Raw genomic sequence first — 24,363 nt, forward strand, 5'->3', positions numbered from 1 at the left:
GTGAACACACGGGGCACAATGGGATACCCTGAATTATGGCTGGCAGTACTTCCAACCGTAAACTTCTTCGTCGTCGTCACTATCTACACTTGCACAGAATTATGTGACCAAAGTTTGCACAGCATACGCGCAATAAACCCCTCATTAGATTGGGAATACCACCCACCACAATAAAGGCATGTAGCGTCCTCTGATGAGCTAGCGCTCAATTTCTTCATCCTTGTTGCTACTGTTAGCACTCTTGCATACTCAAGTGCGTGATCTGACTTCTTCGCCAGCTTCTCCTTGCCCTGCTGCTTCCTTTTCTTTCTGCCATCTTTTGCTTCCTTTTCCTTGGCTCTTGTTTGTAATGCTGCTTTATACGGCGATGATGTCAAAATTGCTGTTTTTCATCGTCTTTTGATCAGTCTCCTGCCACCAGTGTTAACTCTGGGGAAAGGTAAAATATCCTTCAGTGACATGTGTAGTAATGTTGTCACGTGGGGAATGTCTGTTCCTGTGGTTGGCGTCGAAGGTCCTGGAATCGGTTCGTCAAGAGGTCTACTTTCTGAAACCGTAGTCACATCTGGGATTGTGATTCTGTGGATGACGACGAAGGCCCTAGTTTCGATGCTGCAAGGGAACAACTTCCTGGAACAGTTTGTTTGTAGACATTTCTCGCTGGTCTGGGTTTCTTCTTTTTGGTTGCAATGTGATATCAGTAGCCCCTTTCGTCCCTACCCCATTCCGGCCCGATACACATGTTGGTGCTTCATATGGTGTCAGCGGTAACTACGTGGGAAAGATTACATACTATAGTCACTAAAACATACAACTATGATAATCTGAAACTATAATTACGACTTCAGCATTCTATGCATTCTTATTTGACTTATCTTGAGCTTTGTTTCTGTTGATGTTGCTACAAGCGTAGAAAAACAGAGCGCAAACCCTTGAATGATTAGCAGGTGACACTCGCCTTCTCCAACGCTAACGCTACTTGCTTCACACACTGGTAGGGAGTCGACATTTAGTTTCCCGCTGTTTCCGCAAGGCTGCAGCACCATAGCGAGGAAATAGGAGGGGTACCCCAATCCACCCAGCTACCCCGTTCTGCCCCGCCTTTCCCTATATATATATATATATATATATATATATATATATATATATATATATATATATATATATATATATATATATATATATATATATATATAGTGTTTGAAGTGGAAAGAAAGCAGAGGCGGTATGTTTTATTACGATTTTGAGTCGACATACCGCGGCTATCTAAATGTTGAAATACAGTGAGGGTATGTCGTCTAGAAGATTGCATTTCTATTTACATAATGACTCAAAACCATGAGAGAACTTTCGTATTTACGGGTGGGTCATGGTGAGGCTTTGTCCCCGCCCCCAACTTTCTGTGAATAACAAAAAAATCCCCGTATGTTATATTATACAGAATTACACACAAAAATGCTGTGTGTAAATTTTTAAACAATTTCCCGCGGGTGAACTCCCGGACTCCTGACTCGACTGAGGTATTCCAGATGCCCGGAAGGATGTTATTAAATTATTAGAAAGACACAAAAATATGTTTTAATTGAAGTATATAAGCTCCATCAAATTCATATTCTTGACACACCACACTGAACAAACACTAAAGCAAAACAGATTTTCTTGATTGCATAAACTATATTAGTTTTTCTTGTAAATATCGAACTCAGTTATGTATTTATTTACCATCGTAGACACAAAAGAAGTCCCGACGAACTCACAACAATACTTTTCGATTTCAGTTTAAACATGTAGCCTCAATACACTGCCTTTTGTTTGGATTGGGCCTATGACTGATTTCTTTCTGTCATGTGATCCTTGTCGACAACCAACACGTAGTGATGCCAATTTGGCCTATTTTTTTGGCTAAAACTAGCATATTTGGAGAGGCACTTAGCCATACAAATCTACAAAATGCTTATAGCCTTAAATATAGCTTATTTTATGAAACTCTTTTGCCATTTTTGGCCCTTTTTTTATTAGCTGGTAAGTAAATTCCCAATATACTTTTCTTTCTTTGAAAATAAATTATAAACTTAGAAAATCAGACTATGTGTCATTATATATATTTGTATTAATTAATTTCTTAAGACAGAAGGCATTTTATTACGCAACAAACCCTTTCTTTAAAATTCTTCTTTAATCTCCCCACTTCACAAATTTACAGCTACTTAACAATACTTGTCAATTTAGAAAGAATTTTACGCTTTCGTAACGGCTCCGTTAGCTACTTTTTAATTATTTCAATTTCGCATTTCATTACAGGAATGAGAATTTTCTAACTTTGGTTCTTCAAGCCATATAGATTGTTTTAGTTTATTAAAGAAAACAATTGGGGGGACTAATAATAAATTTTAGTTTATGACTTCAAAGAATTCATGGTATCACACTTGGAAATGGAAATTAAACTTCCAAACTAGTTTATTTTCTGTAATTTGTGAACACAATAATGAAGTTTCATTATTCTTTGTTCTCTGCTTACGGGTAGTGAGTAACAGCCTGTTATATCTTCCAGTTTCTTTTGAATGTGTTGCAGGTGAGAATGTTTTTTTAAGTTTGTCTGTTTTTATTTAAAATCTTGTGAATCGTAAATAATAATTGTGCGTCTGAATGTTATAAACTTTTATTTCTAGTTAATTTGGATATTGTGGATTTCTTTGTGTAAATAAAAAAACGCCGCTTCATTATCAAGAGGTTTCGTAAACAGTGGCTCGTGAAAAATGAATTCAATGATTGATTGGATCCTGGAAATTCCTTCAGATCCAACAAAAGCCCGATGTAGGTTTTGCAAGTGCGACGCAAAGGCGACGATATTGATGACTTATCTCTCTAGCTGCGACGATATTGATGACTTATTTCAATCCGACTGATAATTATGGCCGTTGACTTTCACAAATCAGGTGAGTTGTTGATAAATTTTATTGTAATTTAAAGTCATATATGTTACTTGTAAGTCTTCAGTAAATAAAATTCAGCATTTCAAATTTTACTATAACTCGCTTATAATACTACGCACAAAAAAGGGGTTTAAAATCTACAAAATCTGGGTTATCGGTTATAAGTCCAAAATTGAGCTATTTTTCGCGTAAAAATGCTTATTTCTGAAGGTCATCTAGCCTTTTTTCTTGAGAGTTTGTTGGCAACACTGCCAACACGAGTTCTTGCATAGGAGCAAGGGGTGAATTGTTTGTAGACACCATTTTAAAAACGAAAGATAGGAAAAACATAACAAAAACGTTGGTGTTTCCAACTTCGAAATTATTTCTACATAAGAAATAAAATCTTTGACGTGCAAAGCAATTCATCAATTACTGTGTATAAAAATGGATTTATTAAAGGTATATTAGCATCTACTTTCCAGTGACGGTATGTCTTGATCACTGAAAAACCAGAGGCGGTGTCTTCATCAATGGGAAACCAGAGGCGGTATGTCTTCATCAATGGGGAACCAGAGGTGGTATGGCATACCACCGCATACCGTCTCACTTCGACCACTGTATATACACCCTGTTTCAAAAAGAATTTACGTATTTCGAACGTATACATTTATTAAACTTTAAGACATACGAATATGAAATTTTACACACATATTTACGAACCTCTGAAGTTCAAATTGCAGTTCAAAGTTCAAATTACAGATGTTCAATATGTGCTCCATCAGCGACACGAACAATATCACATCGAAACTCAAATTCCTCCCATACTTGGGCAAGCATGTCCTGCATCGCTGATGTTATGGCAGTACGGACCCGGTTCTTCAACTCTTCCAGGTTCTGTGGCAGTGGTGGTACATACCATGGTGGTAAACGTTGCCTTTAACAAAACCCCACAGCAAGAAGTAACAATCCGGTGACCGTGGAGGCCAGCTCCTTGACGACCAATCCAACAATTCAGTAGAGTTTCATTCAGAGATTCACACACTTGGCGACTATAGTGAGGGGGTGCCCCGTCTTGTTGAAAAATTGTCTTTGTGCAGCCTCGGAAACAACCAGTTTTGTAACATAGCGAGATACTGCTGACTGTTAACCGTGTTTCCATTAAAGAAGAATGGGCCGTAAACAGATGATCGGGATATGGCACAAAACACATTGACTTTGGGCGAATGTTCAATGACTGCATGTGGGTTCTGTAGGCCCCAAATTCGAACATTTTGTTTGTTTACCAAACCACTAACACGGAAAGTCGCTTCATCACTGAACAAAATGCGTTGTGCAAAAGTGTTATCATTGTCAATAGCATCCAGAATCTCGTTACAAAATGTCATTAGTTTGCGTTTGTCATCAGGACGCAGAGCTTGTAACAGCTGTAACTTGTACGGCTTCATAACCAAACGACGTCTCAAAACACGCCAAATTGTTATTGTCGGCACTTGCATCTTGACTGGCACGACGAGTTGAATTTGAAGGACTACGTTGGAAAGCAGTTTGAATTCGTGCAACATTTTCTTCAGGAACACGAGGGCGGCCAGGACTCTTTCCTTTACATACACATCCTGTATCTACAAACTCTCGATAGCATCTGCGAATATTCCACCCATTCGGAGGATCAATTTGATACCTCAACCTGAAACGTCTTTGCACTGTAATCACGGAATTGCACTTCGCAAACTCGACAACATAAAATGATTTCTGCTGCGGAGTAGCCATTTTAAAAATATAACGGTTACCAAGCAAAACAGAAGACAACTAACATCTAGCAGCTATTAATATAAACTAGAGTATGTATTCGTTTCTCCAATAGCTGAACCGAGGCGGAGCGATTGATAGTTTGGACAAAATAATTCTTCGTAATATGTATATTCTTTTTGAAACTGGGTGTATATATTCCTATTATAGAATATTCACATTTCCAGAAATAAAGTTAGCAAAACCACTTCCGAAATAAGCAAAGCCCCCCGAAACAAAATCCTATCTGCCCCACTGATTCTATGAAATGGTAAACAACTAAAATTACACACAAATAATATTATTTTATCCTGACCGTAGCGTTTGGTAAATTTATACATATGTTTAATGTATCAGACTTATATTCTACAAGCTATTATGAACCAGGCGCCATGTAGGAAAAATACAACTACTCTGAATAACTCCTGAGAGTATATGCCTAAATTAAACAAGTTATTACTAGTAGAAATGCATAATTCTACACAACAACTTCTTACTCCGTGTAAGATGCCTTCAATGCTAAAACTAAACTCCCAGAGGCGATCCTTCTCACCTTCCCAACAATGCGTGCAACCCCCAGCGATAACAGCTTCGCTTCCTGAACAGCATAGCCCGCAAACCTGTCTAATCTCTTTCCAGCCTTAGAAAAAAGTGGACGTAAACAAACCCACCTGACTACCAATGGATCGATGACCAGTGATTGGTTGTTGGCACTAATATCCTACGGCAATATAATTCCTATTAAAATAATAATTTCAAATGAAAATATCCGAATTTATCGTGTATTTTTGTGATAATAAACGCAATATATATATCACATTTAACAACAGATGTAGCTTTATTTCAACCTCACCCTTCTTGAACATATAGTATTTACTGCGCATGCGTATGCGTTCGCGCGCCGACCCCACTCATTTGAAATTGTAGAATGCAGAGTTTTCCATGGCGAAAAAGTGTTACAATAATCCACCTTCTTCTCGTGTTATAAAACACAAAAGAGAACAACAGGAACAGAGGCAATCTCATTTATATAACGATTTAAGAAAATATGTATTTCCAACATAACAGTAGTCAGTGTCAGTGCGTTAATTATATACCAACCAACAGAGCCTTACACTTTGGAAATTATGGGACGAAAATAAGCTAGCAGATCTTGCTGTTCACGTCTCTTGCTGCCGAAGCAAGTGTGAGCCGCGGAGTAATATATTTCGCTTTGTTTACATCTACTTTGTTCTAAGGCTGGAAAGACTTTAGAGAGCTGGTGAGGCTCAGACGAAAGGGACTCCAAGTGCTTCCAACCTACTATTTTGTTGCCGAAAAAAAAACGATTTTGAAGTATTTACTTATTTTATAAGAAACCAAAGATAAAGAAAATATACGGTAGAAAACAGGGTAGGCCTGGCCTCAGAGCCTCATAGTACGCTTCGCTACTGAGCTGAAGCAATGATATTCTTCACCCTGAAAACATGCGAAACGATATCTCACACTCTAATATACAGCGCTTTTATTTCCCGTCAGATTTGTTCACCATTTGGTTTTCGTGGTGTGTGAGCGACTTCCGGTAGCTAGATTGTAATTCGGAGGTCACACATAGATTTCTGAACTCATAAAACCTAGGAAGTCATTTATCACGTGCCAATATTCGTAGTAATTTTCGAAGACAAATTAATACAACCATCATGTTGTGCGCCATCTTGGATTCCAGCCACAAGAAAACGACATCCTACTTGGAAACATTCAAATTCATGTTCAACAGAACCTCATTATCCATTAAAAAAGAAAGAAAAACGTATTGCCCAAATGTCATTTAAAAAAAAATGTCGTTAAAATAATTTTAGAGTCCTCAAAGTTCACTAGTATACTATTCACTTCCAAATTTTTACCATTAAAATTCCTTAACCGTTCGTGGCACGAAAAACGTTACTGAGTCCTTTTTATACCCTAATTCAAGATATTTCAAATGGTGTATTAAAACATCACAGTTAATAATGGAGATATGATTATTTAAATGGACCTATCTCTGGATATAGAGGATATTTTGATAATGTTACTAAGGGATACATAATCTGCAATCAAGTGTTTTCCAAAATTTTATTGTTGTTTGACATACAGTGAGCAAAATAAGTATTCGTCCGGCCAGAACTTAAATGTTTGTACGCATATAATTTGCATTCAACTCAATAGTAACAGCAAGAACGAAACAGATATTTCATCACACTACATTTAAATATACCAAACATAGAAATGAAGTTATTTCATATTCAAAGCATACGAAAAAGTAGAAATAAAATGAACTAAACATATTCACGCCAAAAAGTATTCGTCTACTAAGAAATACTATTCATCTGCAATACCTTGGGTTGTTGTGCCCCAACTTTTAATGCTTTGTGGGTTCTTCTTTCCGCCGCATGACCTCCTGCAACCTCCTTGGCATTGATAACTAGATTTTCTGTTGTTACGCTGGTAATTTTCCTCCATTTTGTCAACACTGTGTTTTAAAGATCAGTCTTATTTTAAATATTGTGTTTTCGTATGATTGTTTCCAGAGAGTGCCATTGATACTCAATTAGATTTATGTCCGGTGATTTTGGAAGGGTTTCCATCCACTTCGAGGTATTGTATAAGAGCCACAGCTTCGTATTCAGCGCAGTGTGTTTAGGGTAGTTATCTTGGATCAATATGTAATCACCTGCTAGGCCCATTTGCTCAACGCTTGTGAGATGTGTTTTCAGGATGTTGATGTATGCTGTGTGATCCATTATTCTTACAATGAAACAATTTTCCAACCCCGTACGCACTTATGCACCCCACACAAGTACTGAGCCGCCCCTATACTTCACTGTAGCTGTAAAATTATTTTCCTTAAGTTCACAATTCTTCTTCCTTTATACCAGAACTCGTCCATCTGATTGAAACAAATGATATGTGCCTTCATCAGTGAAAAAAAAAAAAAAATCCTAGAAGTTGAATATCTCGTTCCAGTCTGACGTATACTCCTGGCCCTTCTTTCTGTTGTTTTTTTCTGATATATGGATTTCTGTGGCCTGTTTGGGCTCCATATCCAGCTTCATGGAGGACGTTTCTCACGGTTTGGACTGACACTTTCTTTGGAGACTCTAATTCGAGCTCCGCAGCTATGAGTGGTGCACTCACTTCGAATTCTCCTTAACTTTACGTGCGATAAGACGTCTATCTTGCTGCGTTAGTTTTGATGGACGCTCAGATCTCGACAGATTCTTGTATTTTTTTGTCTTTTTAAACTTATATATGAGGCCTTCAATGCTGGTAATAGGCCGACCAATCATAGGGGTCTAACACTGGTCTCACTAAACGATTTACTCTGACCAAACAATCGTATCATCATTCGTCTTTCCTCTTCACTTGTTTCTTTTGATTTCCGACCCATTTCGTCTTCACCTGGTTACTTTGTGTTTGTTGTTGACTCCAATAGCAGCACATATACACTCTTTGACTACAGTTCACCAATTGACACAAGCGTTTGCAGCTATAATACCCAAAGACACGCATTACGAAAAGTGTGTTGCTTCAGCTATAGATACAAGACGAATACTTTTTTGGCAATAAATGTGACGTCTCTCTTCTATATTGTAACCTGTAGAAAACGAAAGACAAAGTTTCACTTGTTTCTTCCTTTATTTTATGCTGGGAAATATAGACAAACCTATGAGCATATTATTGTGCGATAGAGTTTTCTTTCCTTTAATATATGAAACGATTTATATTGTGTGCGCTTTGAGACGAATACTTTTTTTGCTCACTGTATATCACCGTGCAAGATATACTGGTGTGGAAAGTGAAATATTCTTACGTTAACTCCACGAACTATAGTGATAAAATCGTATATCATTTACTTGTGCAAACGCGTTGAAGACTCTCATTCACTCTATGCGCCATTCACTAGTCGAAATCCACTGTATACGTGTCTTACACATAAATAGATAATAAATAAACTTTAATATTGTATCCCCCTTCTTCACTTCATTCATGTCATTCCATAATAGTCACCTTTTATTTTTTTGATATACTCACTTTTCCTTATACTCTAGACAGATTTTTTTAAAAAAAGTTTGATGTCAAGTAAGACGTGGAAACAAACCTACAACAATTGTGTTTAAACAATAATAACTCACCTGGAAACTGGTGAGAAAAGCGATCCTAGCAAAATGGTATAATTTTTATTTTTATTTATTTATTTTTTTTAAAGGAAGTAATATCAAGATTTCACAATAAGGGGGAAAATGGATAAATAACATGCGGTGCTTGGTTTTACTATTGGTTCTTACATTCAACCTTGTAATAGGAACTTCATATAGAAAATTATCAGGTATTTCTTAGTATGCTGTATTATTACTTACCATACGATAGTAGATATTGAAATGTAAAAATCAATATATATTAGCCGTAATTATTGTGGTTCCTAGTTTGTTTCTGGTTAGATTGGTTGCCTTGGACCAGTGACGACGCCAAAGGGAAGCAAGGGCTCTAGGTCCTCCTCGGAGATAAACTCTTCCCTTCAGACAGGTTTTATTCTACCTAGGTAATGTAAGTCAAGCAATAAAACGCTATCCTTTTCAGCATACAAGAAAGTTACTGCCCCTCTCCAAAAATATCTATGCCGCTACACTTGCCCCCAAAATATAAAGCTGGCACAGTAATTGTTTAGGATAAAAATGTACATAGTATTTTGAATTATATATACCGGTATATATATATATATATATATATATATATATATATATATATATATATATATATATATATATATATATATATATATATATATATAAATTCAAAATACTATGTAAATTTTTATCCTAAACATATATATATATATATATATATATATATATAGAGAGAGAGAGAGAGAGAGAGAGAAGGAGTGATACATATATCGCAGCTAATATTGCACGTAGAGCCTTCAAACAAAAAATTGCATTACCAAATCGTATGTGTAAGTTAGAATGCAATAAAAATAGTAGCGAGACCAGTGTTGTCTCGTGAATACCTCCAACGGGGAGCAACTTCAAAATGTGAAATAGAAAGTGGTATAACTGTTGAAATCGTTCGAAAGGACATTAAATGTCATGCAACTTTTAGAGGACAAACTTTGTCATATCCTTTCCCATTTAGCCGCTAGAGGTGTTGTTGCAGACTTTATCTGACTACCCGTTGCAGGCCTTTATCTCAGCTAATAATGCACATAGAGCCGTCAAACAAACAATTGAACTACCAAATCGTATGTGTAGAATTCAATAAACATAGTAGCGACACCAGTGGCGTATCGTGAATATCTCCAAGGGGGGCAGCTTCAAAATTTGACATGGAAACAGGGGTTGGTTGTGCCTGCATTGAAAGAAGCGCACAATGGGAGAAACGTCGAGAGAAAACATGTTGGCATATATCTGCCTCGTTGGCAGCAACACGGACGCATTACTAGGTGAAAGTCAGATGGTGCGAGGGTGTCCCCAGTCACACCAGGCGAATGCCGGGAGGGTACGTGCAAACCATGCCCTAGCATTTAGGCAAGGCGCAAAGATATTTTCTTCTCTGTGTACGACTTGGAGGAGCGGACCATAATATCCCTTCAGGCGAGAACTGTGTCAACCAATATTGCAGGGGGAAAGATGGTGGAGAATTTCCAGTTCCAAAGCGCTGTTTTGGAAAAGTCGCTTTTGTTGGTAGACTTGCTTGCAAAAGATCTGCAAACATATACTCGCTTTTTCACGTACCTTTGCACCTTTCAAAAACAAACCGCGTAACTCAATTTGTATCACTCCGCGCACGAGTATTCAGTGATTGGTGCAGGAGAAAATGCTTCGTCTGTTTCCCGCAATATTTCTGCTTCTGCACGTGCATGTAATCATTCACTGGTAACCTTCCTGCCTGCATGGCCATCATCAAATATAGCGCGCGCTCTGCGTATTTGTCAGTGGTTGTAGCTGTTTTCCTGTTAAATTTAAATTTTTGTGTAAGATGTCAATCCACATATAGAGATGTGCTTTTAATTGAAACTAAAATGTTCTTAGTGTGATTTAAAAATACAATAATTGCTACCTAGGTTGAACAAGTGGAATTTCTCGGGGATTATTTTCTTATGGAAGAATAATGGTCATTTGGCTCATTGTCAGTGTTGCTCACTTCTGATTATATTTCGTTTTTTTTTTAAATCGTAGTCAGACTGTTTAGTCAGTTTCAGTTAACTGGGCTGCGAATGTCCATTATGTTACCCAAAAGAAAAACTGAGCCCTTGTACTAAATGTCTATTTAATATATTAAATGCATTATACTTCGGATAATTGGATATAAGAATATGTAGGCCAATTATTTTAAAGATAAGTAAGAAAGAAAGATAAAAGCTATTTCACCAATTCGAAGTAGCGTAACGTCTGATGTTAATTCTGTATATTATAATCAGGGGTAAAAGTGGATCTGAAAAGGTAGGGGGACGGTAGCAAGCGGCATGACCGCCGTCCCCCGCCTATCCTTGCCCATTTTAAGTTTTTAGGAACTGGGGGACGCCGTACATATTTTTCCGAGGTCGGGGATGGCGTTCTTCCGCGTTCCCCCACACTTTTACCCCTGGTTATAATTCGCATATCGATTAAAAGAAACGATCGGGTTTAACTCTTAACATACCCTCTAGGGACCCCAGAGAGTGATATTTGGTGATACTGCTGCAACTATAAGAATCAATTTATTCTCGATTTTTATGTGTGTCCTGCATCCGTTTGGGATATACTATCTATTACATAATTAGATCAACGATGCGTTCGTTAAAAAAAATACAAAAAACAAAACATACTTGAAAATCTAAAAGCTCCATTGTTAAACTTGTATTTCAGATTTACGAACACAAAAGTATAAAATTGTACGAAAAACTGAATATTGTTAAAGTAAACATAATATTTGATGTCAACAATGCTCATTTAAATTAGGTAAGCTTTTAGACATAAAAAAACAATAATAATAATAATAATAATAATAATAATAATAATAATAATAATAATAATAATAATAATAATAATAATAATAATAATAATAATAATAATTTCAATACTATGTTGAGAAATTAAAATAATACTTGGGGTCGCCAGAAGACCCCCGCTTTGTAAACAACGTTGACGAGTTAAGCTTGGTACGGTAAGGATTAAATGAACATTTAAGAGTCGCAAGAATGATTGTTCGTTTTCAGGAGTAACAAAATATCTGAAAAAATCTTCAAGGGATACTAAAATTGTAATATATTCAATAAATAAACTCTTTCGCTTTTTTTTAATGAACAATTATTTGATCCACATGTTCTCTTGCCTCTACTTGAGAGTTACGTAGTGATCCGAAACAGTCTTGAAATGGACAGGAGTAAAGAGCATATGTTTTAGTAGATCTGCTAGTCAAGCTAATAAACATAGTAAGACAACAGAGACTAGAGAACATAGTAAGATCCAATAGCTGTGATTCTAATTTTCCATGTTATCCCTTGACGCTATGGGCAGGCTAAATAAAATTTAGTAGTGATAAATTGAATATTTTGAACCATTAATGCGAACTCCCTGATATCAAAGGACGAGGATTTATCGTCAACCACGATTAGCCATGATTTGCAGTTACAGGGAAAATTTAAGAGATTGTTCAGCCTGGCTTCCAGGCATGGACATCCGTAGGACTTTTTCAAGGGGGTAAAATACTGATTCCAGTGGAGGACAAAAGACCGACACACAAACTCAGTCGTGAATACACAATATTTTGATACACGAGGGCACATAATACATCAAGTAAAACAACAGTTATTTACGCGCGTATGCTTTTTAACTACAGTAAATAATCTATAATACCAGATACTATAGTATTTGATATGAATATATTAAGTGTTACAACATTTAAGTAAGCAAATTAGTATGTCTTGACATGCATTTCCAAAAACCTTTTAAAACAAAGGGAGGCAACATCCCCTTTCCCCCTTCCCCATTGCGGGTAGCCATGCTTCCTAGTGTTCTGTGTCTATATTTATATGCTACTTCAAAGATTCAGGAGAAAGAAAATGCATCTTGGTAATCTATCAGAAGTCTATGCCATTTCATTTTTAATCTCCCACTCTTCGGTTTGTTTCTTAACTTGTTAGCTCGAGCTTTTCTATAAACATTTTAGTCTGTTAGTTGGCAACATTTACACACTGTCGTCTGCATTGTTTACAAGGACTGCAAAGCTTCGTGAAAAAGCGATTAGATTCCTATGAGGCACTATAAGGATTCTCGCACCTCGTAACCCCCGCAGTAGCCCAGCTGGAGAGTTTGTCAAACTCCCAAGCAGAAAGCTGTTAGCCAGCCCCGTTTCAAACGCTTTAAGGAAAGACGATGTTGACAATAAAACGAAAAGTGAATTAGCATAAATAAAAAATAAAAATATCGGAAGGAGGTTTTTACAAACATGCAAACATTAAGAGAAACCGCCACTGATATATATATATAGGCCTATATATCGAGAGAGAGAGAGAGAGAGTAGATGAATAGGTAGATAGATAGATATAACCCTCTTAGGAAACAAACCATACAAGGTAGACGAAAACAAATTTTTTACTGGATACCATAAGTGACAAGTAGAGACCTATACAGGATCCTAATACAAGGTGGTGTTAGGAAATTAGGTAGCACTGCGAATATCTTGGAAACGAATTATCCACAGCAATGAATCGACACTTGAGCGGTATGTATGCGATTCCAATGATCCCAGTTCTCATTCTTGATATCTGAGCATTTGAAATTAAGAAATAAATGCTTTATACATTGCTCTGAGATATCATACGTTTAACACTGTAGCTACAAGACTTCTAAAACAAAGGTAGTTAAACTAAAATTTACTGTTATGTATGAGTATAACAAACAGTTTTGCGGACTTGAAATATTTTAAGAAGCGGTTCTAGCGAACCAGCTGAATAGCACCACTGTCTACAATACAATTTAGTCTGTGTTGAGAAAGTATTTAATCAACCAATGAAACGATATCAAGATTATTATTATTATTATTATTATTATTATTATTATTATTATTATTATTATTATTATTATTATTATTATTATTATTATTATTATTATTTTGTTAGTAGGTTCAGAATCCCATTCCATCTTCTTTAATCCTCAAGTCAAACCAGGAATAATAAAAATCACCGTTTTTGGTTTCAACAATGATCATCACAGAATGGAAACATTAATAGATAGTTAGAAGCTGATTTTTGAAGTAAATTGAGCGTCTCAAGAGAAGACAGTATCTTCACCCGTTACTCTGCTAAGGCTGGAAGTAGTCGAAATTACCACTATTTTGGCTTTAATGTTGATCCCTATAAAACAAAACTGGCAACAGCTAGCGATAAACTATTTGTTGCAATCGATTCAGGTTCTTCAGGAAAGATTCCATCTTACCCTGTAACTCTCTACTACGACTGAAAGGAATAGAAATTAACTCTTGTCTTTTCCTTGTCTTTCGGTGCAAATTGAGGGTTCCAATAAAACTAGGTATATTATTTCGACCTTTATTCCTGTGTGCCAAGCGGATGTACTGAAGATTTACGGCTTCCGGTTTCAAAACTGAACACAACAGCGCAAGAGGTTAAAAGATAAAGAGAAGCGCTTCTTCAACATCGAATCAGTACCTTGAGAATTTGTATTCTCTGACTTCCACTATTGCAAGCGGAAGTGGTTCAAATATAACACAATTGTGATTTCCGTATTGATCACGATAAAATATAATGAGTAATGACTTTCTGGTGTCAAGTCAGCGTCGGAAGAATACTGTAAATATCATTTCCACCTTTATCCCCCTTCTGAAACTGAAACTTGTGGAAACTATGATTTCCGATTTCATCGCCTACCAGCTTAGTGTAAGATGGTAATAGCGAGAATCAGGTTTATAATATGGATTCAGTAAAGCAAGGATAGTTTATTTTCTTTAAAGGGCATAGTAATTTTTTCTGTCATATTTACTGATTATATCTACCTCCGGTGCTTGGGGTCCCTGGTTCGATCCCAGCTCGCGCTGTGTGGACTTTGTGGTGGACAAACACCGTGCTCGTTGGTTTTCTTGGGGTTCTCCCGTTTCCTACCACTTTCTTCATTCCACCATTTCACTCATTTCTCATTATCACCGTCTCCTTTAGTCTAACCGGCATAACCGTGGAACGTTAAACTTAAAGATTTCATTTCATTTTGATTATATCTATTTCTTGAAGGTAAAATCGTCAAAGATGTGATTAAAGTAAGTTCCAGCATAGAAATTATTTCACAATACGTATTTGTAAAACAAAACTATTTACATCATGAAATTTAGACAATAAAGCTGTAAATACTAGGAAAAAGGAAACCTCGTATTCATTCGTCTACTGAGTATCTTGCCATTGGTAGATTAAAAGTATGAATATCTCTCTATATAAATACAGATTTTCTTGAACTTCTATTTCTTGGGTGTGTAAAGTGTGATTTCATTCACTTCGTACTATAATCAGGAGATAATCTGGAGATTGCCAGTTAGTTGACAGTCTAATATTTAAGTAATCTTCATTGAATAACAGTTGAAAGAAAGGTAAGAAGAAGAAGAAGCTGAAATAGTTCGGTTGATTTCAATAGACATTGCGTAGAAAGTACAAGTAATTAATATAATAACCAGCATAGAACTACACATGACAAGCCACGAAATAAGGGATTCGGAGCAACCACCAATCAGATAAACTATTCTGTAGTAAGGATCAATAATAATAATAATAATAATAATAATAATAATAATAATAATAATAATAATAATAATAATAATAATAATAATAATAATAATAATAGTTTCATTCAAAATTTCAAGCAAAGATCTTGTATAGTCTATTCCATATGGTTAATTATAAAGGTAATCAAGAAAGTTCTGTCGTTTTCTCACACACCACCTTCGAACATCGATGTCACCTAAGAACTACCTGGAACATCAAAAATAGTCCCCATCTGCATCTGCATCGACAACCTTCTGCCTATATTCTGGAAAGCCATGGATTCCATCGCGATAGAACTTGGAGGGCCGTAAAGCGAAGAAGGTATCAAGTGCATTTTGTACCTCTGCTAGGGATTTGAATGGCGTTCTCTAAGGTGATTGTCCAAGGAATGGAACAGGCAATAATCGAACAGTGCAATGTCCGGGGAGTATGGCGGATGCAATATTGTTTCCCATCCAAGGCGTAGAATGGTGTTCCGGGCAAGGGCGCCGATTTCTCTGTAAACTTGGGGGGACCCATTCAGATGCAGAAGGAATATATGAGGATTTTAAGACAATTTGCATTCAAAGTATGCCAAATATTGTATATTCTTAAATAGAATAAGGGGGCTCACATTAACTTTGGGGAGACCCGGGCCCCCTCGGCCCCCCAGAATCGGCACCCTTAGTTCCAGGTTATCCTAGCCACGTGGAGCTTAGTGTTGTTCTATAACAGGAAGACCCCTTTGCAATTCAGAAGTGCTTTTTTCTTGAACACGGATCAACTCTGAGAGTACACAGTTGCATTGATGCTCTAACCAGCTGGTAACAGTTCCCGATGCATGATGTCACGAGGAGTCCATCAAACACACAGGAGGACCTTCTTCTGGTGCAGTGCTGGTTTCGGCTGTTTTGGAACCGGTTCATGGGATGCTAATCAATAATGACGGCGCCGCACAGTGCGTCGACCAATGGACAAAAATTAGAAAAGAAACAATTTTCTTCGGACTTACAAATAGCACAGAATGAAGCACAAATGATTCAAAAGACAGAAATCCCTAGCCACGAAATGATGACAACCTGTCAGCCAACAGAGGGCGCGCGCAAAGTTATCACATTAGACCGACCCGAGTCGAGATGACACTCTTGCAGATAACTATTAGCATGCAAACTACTATATTAGACCGACCTGAGTCAATTTCTACATAGTGATCGCACTGGTGTTTCAGACCAAAGCGAAAGTTGAGACTTTTTGTCACTAGTGTGAAGTTATAGCACAAGTACGTTCTTTCCTTTACGACGAACGATTGGTAATCATTTTTTCACTGGTATATTTGGAATATCTCAAAAAAGCCTAAACATGTCTTGAGATCTCTGCAGAAATATCTTCCTTCAATGATTTCCTTTGGATTCAGCAATAGTGTATGTGCAAGTGTCCGCAATATTGCCAGTAATTAGTGAAATTGCGAAAGAAGACGCCATGAAAAACAAGGACATTTTTGAAAGATGGATAACAACCACCAGTGCTAGTCGGAAGAAAGCGGAATCTATGCAGGCTATTTGTAGTCGTTATAAACTTGAATACGCCACGGAAGGTGTTACAACAGTTTAGAGAAATTTAGTAAGTTATTAATATGACCTTGAGCAATAAAACTGGAGAATGTCACACAGAGTTTGGTCGGTTTTCCTAGCTAAAAATAAAGAGTGGTTTGATCGTGCATGTACACTTCCGGACTATGTCTCAACAGTGATAAGTGCTCGGTATCACACTAACGTGAAGACCGATGTAGCTTGATGTACTCACGGTAGAACCAGTAAACAGTCCGCAGAGTGTTCAGTAAAAACAAAGAAAAGGCGCTTAGATCCTCTTGTACCGACTAAATCGGCAGAGGAGCTTGCCTTTGCTGCCAAAGAAGCAGCAGCGAAATTAAATAAACCAAGAAATGACGAATAGTCCAAAGGATTGTCGGTTATGCGAAAGAAGCTTTAGAAGTCTCTATAAAGTCTTCCGTCACACTAGGCTACACTTTATACGGAAAACTTCTCCCTTCAATACTTATTTAGAACTGATGAAGCATATGCTTATTCTATCTGACTCTATTGTCCCCTCCAAGATACAGATTCACGCAAAGAAAAGGAGGACAGATACGGATCTGGAAAACTGATGCTGTCCAGCTTCATAATTCTGTCGCTATGGAATTTGATAACTTAGACAGTGATGGTACTGACTGATCTAAAAAAAGAAGAAAAAAAGAAAGAAAGAAAAAACTCTAGAACTGTTTCAGTCATTTCATGCACTGCTTTTCATTATATTTTAGTGTTGTGTAGTTTTGAGTTATATGGGTTGGTGTTTACGAGTGCCGTAAACAGTAAGGGCCTTATGCAGAGTCGTTGTGACGTATGTTTAGCGTCATACTAAAGGCTTTACTAGTGCAGGAAACATATGTTAGTCGAACTCTTTAGTATGACACTAATCACGCGTCAGAACTACTCTGCATAAAATCTTATATGTCTAACATAGTTTTTTGACGTCCCTGAACGGGATATTATTTTCTATATAAGTACAGTTGTCAAGTTCGATAACTTCAAGAACAACTTTGCTTCAGTCTAAGTGATCAAAGAACGCCTTGTGACACAATAAACATGTGATAAAAGCTTCAGTATTATTTGTTTTATTTTTGTCCATTACTCCCATATGCTCGACGCACTGTGCGCCGTGGAGCTTCACACAGGACCCACTTCTCATCATATGTCAACACCCTGTCCAGAAATGGCTGCTTGCTCAGACAAGACAGCAAAGAAACACAGGTGTCTGCTCGCGTTGCCTTCTGGCCCGAAGTCAAATCATGTGGGACCCATCGACCCAATTTGTAGTGCTTCCCAAGTTGATGGAGGTGCTGCCCAATGGTTTCCCCACTTACACTGAATTGTGATTCCAATTACTTACATGTCTGGCCATTGTTCGCCTCAATTTCTGCCTGAAAATCTTGATTTTGTATATGTGTTGGTCTTCTGATACGTAGTGCGTCTTCGAGTGTTCCGTCACCGTCCTTAAACTTGTTAAAACACGCCTTCACTGTCCGCGTAGGCACGACATCGTCACCAAAGGCCTGGCACATCTTCCGTCTCGCTGCAGCAGCGTTTGACCCCAGTTTGAACTCCTATAGCATACACGCCCGTATGACGCTCTGTTTAGGTCCCATGTTCACTCTGTCCTTACGCAAGTTCACGGTGTAACTGAACTGCTACAATCATGTAGTATGTTGGAAATACCCACACCTACAACTGACCTTCTCCTTATATCCATTCACATTCAAGTCACGATGTGAGGGTCAATTGAACACAGTCCTCCACAAAAAGCTACAGAACTTTCTTGGTTACTTTTATACCTAGGTATACCTGTACAAGTTTTGTACATCAGTGTAGTTTGTACACAATCGTATATCAGAATATTTTCTATTTTCATTACAGAAAAAGGCACAGAATTTTCTGGTACTAGCGGACAGGAGGAAACTTTTGATGATTCAAATGATATATATGTGTCCACTGACAGCATCAAGGAGTATGATGACGACGACGACGATAATTACAATGATAATGAATACAATGAGCCTCCTAACACTGTAGCTCCAATAACGGTAAGTTCTGTCCCCGGTGGAACCTTGTTAGTTGTAGTCGTTGTATTTGGCTATTTGGTATGGGAACAGTCTAGAAGCCAGAAGAAAATTTCCACTAAAATAAATCAATATGAAACAGAAATACATGAAACTAAAAAGAAAAGTAACCGAATGGTTCATGAATTACGTTGCTTGGAAGCTGAATTGTGGCAATATGAGACGAAGCTTGATGCTGTGCAGAAGGAACTTGACGAGAGCAAAATGCGAGAAAAAAGGTTAGTATCAATATTGAAACAAAGAGAAGATTCAGAGAACATGTTAAAGGAAAAACTAGAAATCCAAGATAAATCTTTTACTATGTTGCAGAACAAGGAAAGACAAAACAAAATAGAGCTTGAAGAAATGGAATCACGGTTGTCAGCAATTGAATCTGAACTGAAAGCTACAAAACGTGATTGTAGTCATCTACAGAATAACCTTGCGTCAGTAACATGGGAAAAAAGATTGCTCGAAGATAAATTGAAACATGAAGATGAATTAACAAAGAAAACACAAGAAACAATAAAAGAATTAGAGCAAAACTTGAAACTTATGAAGGAAAAAGTGGAAGAGCAAACGGAAAGCAAAGAATGTATAGAAAAAAGATATCGAGAAGTAATCGAAATGGAGCAAGAAAAAATAAAAGCACTTATGCAAAATTGTGAACAAGCAGAAAATACAATAAAGCAACTAAACGACAATATAGCAGAAATTACAAATTCTAAATTAGCTATTGAGAAACAGTTACTTGTTATACAGAAGGAAAGGGAACAAACCAAAAAAGAACTAGAGAAACGTCAAGAGGAACTCAGAAAAATGAATCAAAATTTACAATATAATCAAGAAAATATCAAAAAACTGAATGTATTAATTGAGCAAGGCAATAGGGAAAAGATAGATCTTACAAACAAGCTGGCAACTTCTAAAACAGAGAAATCATTATATTGTAAGAAGTTACAGGTTCTTGAGAAAGAAATGGACGAGCTCAGAAGAAAAAACTCAGAGACAAACATAGAAAGAAACAGAATTCAGAAACTTTTGGATACAGCTCTGAGGGAAAAGAGATGTGCTGAGACACGAATGAATTCACTGTTGAAATACTCAAAAATGCTCAAAGATGAACTAGAAAAGTACAAACGACTTCAGAAAGGAAAAAATCACGAAGGGAATAGAAAATTGAACGTTCAGTCAAAGAATCCAAGCACATCAGACAAAGAAACAAACATTTCTTTTGGAATTTCTCATAGCAGACCAGTTCCATTAAAATCTAAACACAAATTAAACTTATCTGATGTACCAAACAAGAAAACAAGGAAAATATGGCAGAAATCAAAAATATGCCGGAGTCCTCTTGGGGGATATAACAAAAGTTCCTCCAAAGGCAACGTAATGATGTCTCCTAAGAAAGCGAATTCGATTAAAACTCATGAACCAATGATGAACGTATCAGCCGATTGCAAATCCTTTTATGCAAACGACACAAGAAGTAACTTAACGAACACTTTGAATAAGCAGAGCGAAAAGGTTATTCTTCAAAAAACTGGTTCTACACTAATCTTGTACGAAAACAAAAACAGAGATGACTTTCAGCGTACTAACAGTAGATTACTTCTATCAGGTATACAGATGTCAGATTTTGAGCTTCACAAAATAAGAAATATGCGCTCTATGACTCAACAACATGCTTACAACTTGGATGAATATATTCAACAACAGACTATCAACACGGACATTAAGCATTGCCAGAGAGAAAACACGCTTACGAAGAAACAAAATCAATCAGCAATAAATACTTACACAACATCATATAAAACTTTTGAAACGAAACTAAATAAGACAGATACGAATATTGTCCAACAAGAAGTAAAGAAAATTTCTTCTGATAAAAACAATAGCTGTTTGGTCAAGAATCAAACAAAAGTACAACATAACTCAGAAAATGAAATACCAGTGAATAATCAGAAATGTTTAAAAATTGATAAATGTAAAAGTATGATATGCTTAAAGGAAACTGAAATTCAACAAACCGATTACTATCATATAACTGGTAGTTACAACACGATTACTCAGGGCAAACTACGCGAATCAATTTCAAGTAAGGATACCAAACAGGATGATTTAGACGGCCAAGATGTGACTAATGTAATTTCATTACTAACTAAACATATTAACCTGGGAACTTCGGCACCTAAAGATCCCAATACTCAATTAAATCTAGCTTCTACTCTCAAAGATTCACGAGAGGTTAATGACAAAGGCCGGAAAGATAGTACAAATTCATTCAATTCTTTAAATAAAGATATAAAAAGGAATGTCAGTTCAAATCAATGGAGCATATTTTCTTTCACATCAGAATCAATCTGTAATAACGAAAGTCGACTGATGGATAATTTCGAAACTTTAAAATTAGAAACACATCTTAGTGAAAGTGGAGTAACTGATACATCTTACGAGACTGCTACTTCAAATGAGGATATAGGTGAGGAGGAAGCCAAAATAAAAAATAGTTGTATTTGGAGTTCTCATCTAGGAGAATGTAGAAGTATCCCTATTATATGCACGGTCTGCAGTCAAAGATTTAATAATACAATCTCAAAACCTAGTTCTAATGTCCTTCAACAAGACTTTCGGGAATTGGGAGAAGAAAATAAAAGTGAAGAACCATCTGGTTCAAATGTATTTTGCAGAGGAAATAAAAACAAACAAGAGGATAAAAGTTCAAAGAAATCACGGAGCAGGTCAGGTTCTTCATCACAGCGAAAGATGTCCAAGTCGCCCAAAATACCCAATGCAGATAAAGACATCAGCGCATCTACTAACAGTAAATTTAATTCTACAAACCTAAACAAAACTTACTTGTCAGAAAAGAGAGGAATGTTCCCAATCGAGAAATACAGAAACTACATTTCTTCTCTTCCAGAAAGCAATCTTAAAAATAAAACTTTCAAAATTTACGACGAAAATTCGAGAGAATTTAACACGAATCAATGTGAATGTTTTAATATACACTATGGCCTAAACAAAAATTTTGCACTTCCCACCAAAATGGTAATAGTTGAGCTAAAATATATTCAAGAAGCACTATTGCACACCAGATTAAGACAAGAGGATTTCTTTAACTTAACTACTGTCAATATACATCATACTTTACAAAACGCTGTTGAGAATTATAGCAGTTATAATCAAAGTGAACAAGAAATGAGATATTTACATTATCTATTTCCATATTTTGGTAAGAGAAGATGGAATTCAGAATTGAATGAAATAGAAAATGTAGATTACGGGTGTTCTTATATCTTGCATCTTGACAAGCAGCTACCTTATTTCAAGCATGAAGTACCTTTCCTGAAAAAATCAATAAGCAAAAGAAATATGCTAGTAACTCATAATAGTGCTAATCATATAAATCAATTGCTGTTATTAGTATCTGGGGAATGGAAGATTACACTTCCATTTTCAAACTTCACATGTGACTGCAATACAAATATGATAATTTCGAAATTTCTTCAACTACTTAATAAGAAAGATGAAAATAACTCTTACCAAGAAGAGGAATACAATAATACTAAACCGGAGGCAACAAAATTTAGTATTCACAATTTACATGAATATGCGAATTATTATTTAACATTAGGAAATCACAATTGGAACACGAGATTAATTGCTGACTTCTTGACTTCACAATTAATGAAAATTTCGTTCGTTTGGTCACTTCTACCACGTCCTACCAACCTTCTGCATACAAATTAGGATTGCTTAAACATATAAATTTACATAATAGAAACTACAAGATTATTTTAAATAAAGATTGCTTATCATGTTAATACAGAATTGATTACAAACATTAAAACAAATCAATCAGTTATAATTTTATACTAAATGTATTTTCCTTTCTTAGAGACTGTTATATATTAGCCGTTGTAAATAAAAAATGTACTATTTTTAATTTTCAATGTAAAGAACAGAAACTTATTAGTGATAACGATGTTATAGTAGCTGCAGAACAGTTTTTTACAGACCGGGAGAAATACTCTTGGGGGAGGAGATGCAGAAGCTGGAACAACGGTGTGCCAAATGTGTTAACCTTCTGGGAGAGTACATTGAATAGCCTAAAACTTTCGTGTCTGTAGTCAGAAGCCTTCTGAGTGGGACCTAGAATTTATCAACTCCTTTCGTACGCATACCTACAAGTATTAGTAATTAATAATTAGTACTTCTTAAATTAAGAAATGACAATTATATCCTAAATAACCTTAGCTTAGAAAACATACAAACATTCTACAAAACAATATAAGTACAGTATTCTTATAATTAAATTCAATAATAAATAAAAAAATAAATAAGTTTTTCTTGGCTATTTCACCTTTAGCATTACGAACATTTTTATAAACATAATAGACCTGGCTTTTCACGTCAGTAGTGCAATATGTTGATCCTTTGGGTCTGTTTCGGTATCTCCTCCTCTTTATTCCGAACAATTGAAAGCTTGAGGTTAGAGAAATTTTGAATCTATGGATTTTCTTTTTAACATTTCCAAAACTGCAGAATTCCAAGTAATTGTCTTGGTTAAAAATGGCTTAAATACTTTTGATATTTTACCTTCTTTACAGTCGAAGGCAGGTAATGTATACGAATTGCTAACTGTTCCTTTACTTCTCGACCTGTCTGTTTCACTTCTTTCTTTTGTCTTCTGGTGGGAATGAACTCTACTTTAAAATACATATCCTTCATTGCAATGTCCAACAGTTACTTCGGCCATGAAAAGGAGTACTTGTAATATACTGTAGCTAAATAAGACAAAATAATTATCCCAGAGTTCGTTTCGATGCACTGCTCAGAGTTATTAAGGAGATATTGGGCTGTTCTCAAGATGTCCTTTCCTTTTCCTTTCCTGTGGTGGTATTCCAAACGAATGACATGTTTGCTTTTCTATTAAATCGTTCCCGATTTCCGCTTCCTTTGGAATTGGGTGGTGGTTGTAATGTGCTAAATGCTATGAGATGTGAAAAATGTTTGCATTTTTCGACATAAACTGTGTGGGATTGTCCGTTACCAAATAAGCGGGTTAAGTACAAGATGAAAATAATAATTTTCCAATATACTAATATTTTCTTGCGAATTAGCATTTCTTAATGCAATAAAAACAACGAAACGAGAGAAAACATTGCTATGATTCACTGCTAACCAATCATCCTATGACATCTCGAGTTTCTCATGAGAACACTCGGCCTCTAAGTAATAGGTGTGTTTAGTTATCGTTTTTAAGC

At 36.3% G+C, this 24,363-nt stretch overlaps 1 protein-coding gene across 1 annotated transcript; it reads left to right on the top strand.

The window, feature by feature from the left end:
* Nucleotides 1-8,847: 8,847 nt before the first annotated feature.
* LOC145678433 (uncharacterized) lies at nucleotides 8,848-22,986 on the top strand. The gene is made up of 2 exons (XM_081748552.1): nucleotides 8,848-9,045; nucleotides 18,912-22,986. The coding sequence occupies exons 1-2, from the start codon at nucleotides 8,973-8,975 to the stop codon at nucleotides 22,844-22,846; spliced, it is 4,008 nt and encodes a 1,335-aa protein (XP_081604678.1). The 5' UTR covers nucleotides 8,848-8,972; the 3' UTR covers nucleotides 22,847-22,986.
* Nucleotides 22,987-24,363: the final 1,377 nt, after the last annotated feature.

Source organism: Thermobia domestica, chromosome 2, assembly GCF_964235325.1.
Source record: "Thermobia domestica chromosome 2, izTheDome1.hap1.1, whole genome shotgun sequence".
In the NCBI taxonomy this organism is placed as follows: domain Eukaryota; kingdom Metazoa; phylum Arthropoda; class Insecta; order Zygentoma; family Lepismatidae; genus Thermobia; species Thermobia domestica.

What these genes read in the sequence shown, in the direction of transcription:
- LOC145678433 (XM_081748552.1), top strand. Translation starts at nt 8,973, where the DNA reads ATGCGGTGCTTGGTTTTACTATTGGTTCTTACATTCAACCTTGTAATA. An exon ending in TTCATATAGAAAATTATCAG is followed by an intron (nt 9,046 to 18,911) that starts GTATTTCTTAGT and finishes TTTTCATTACAG; the next exon opens with AAAAAGGCACAGAATTTTCT.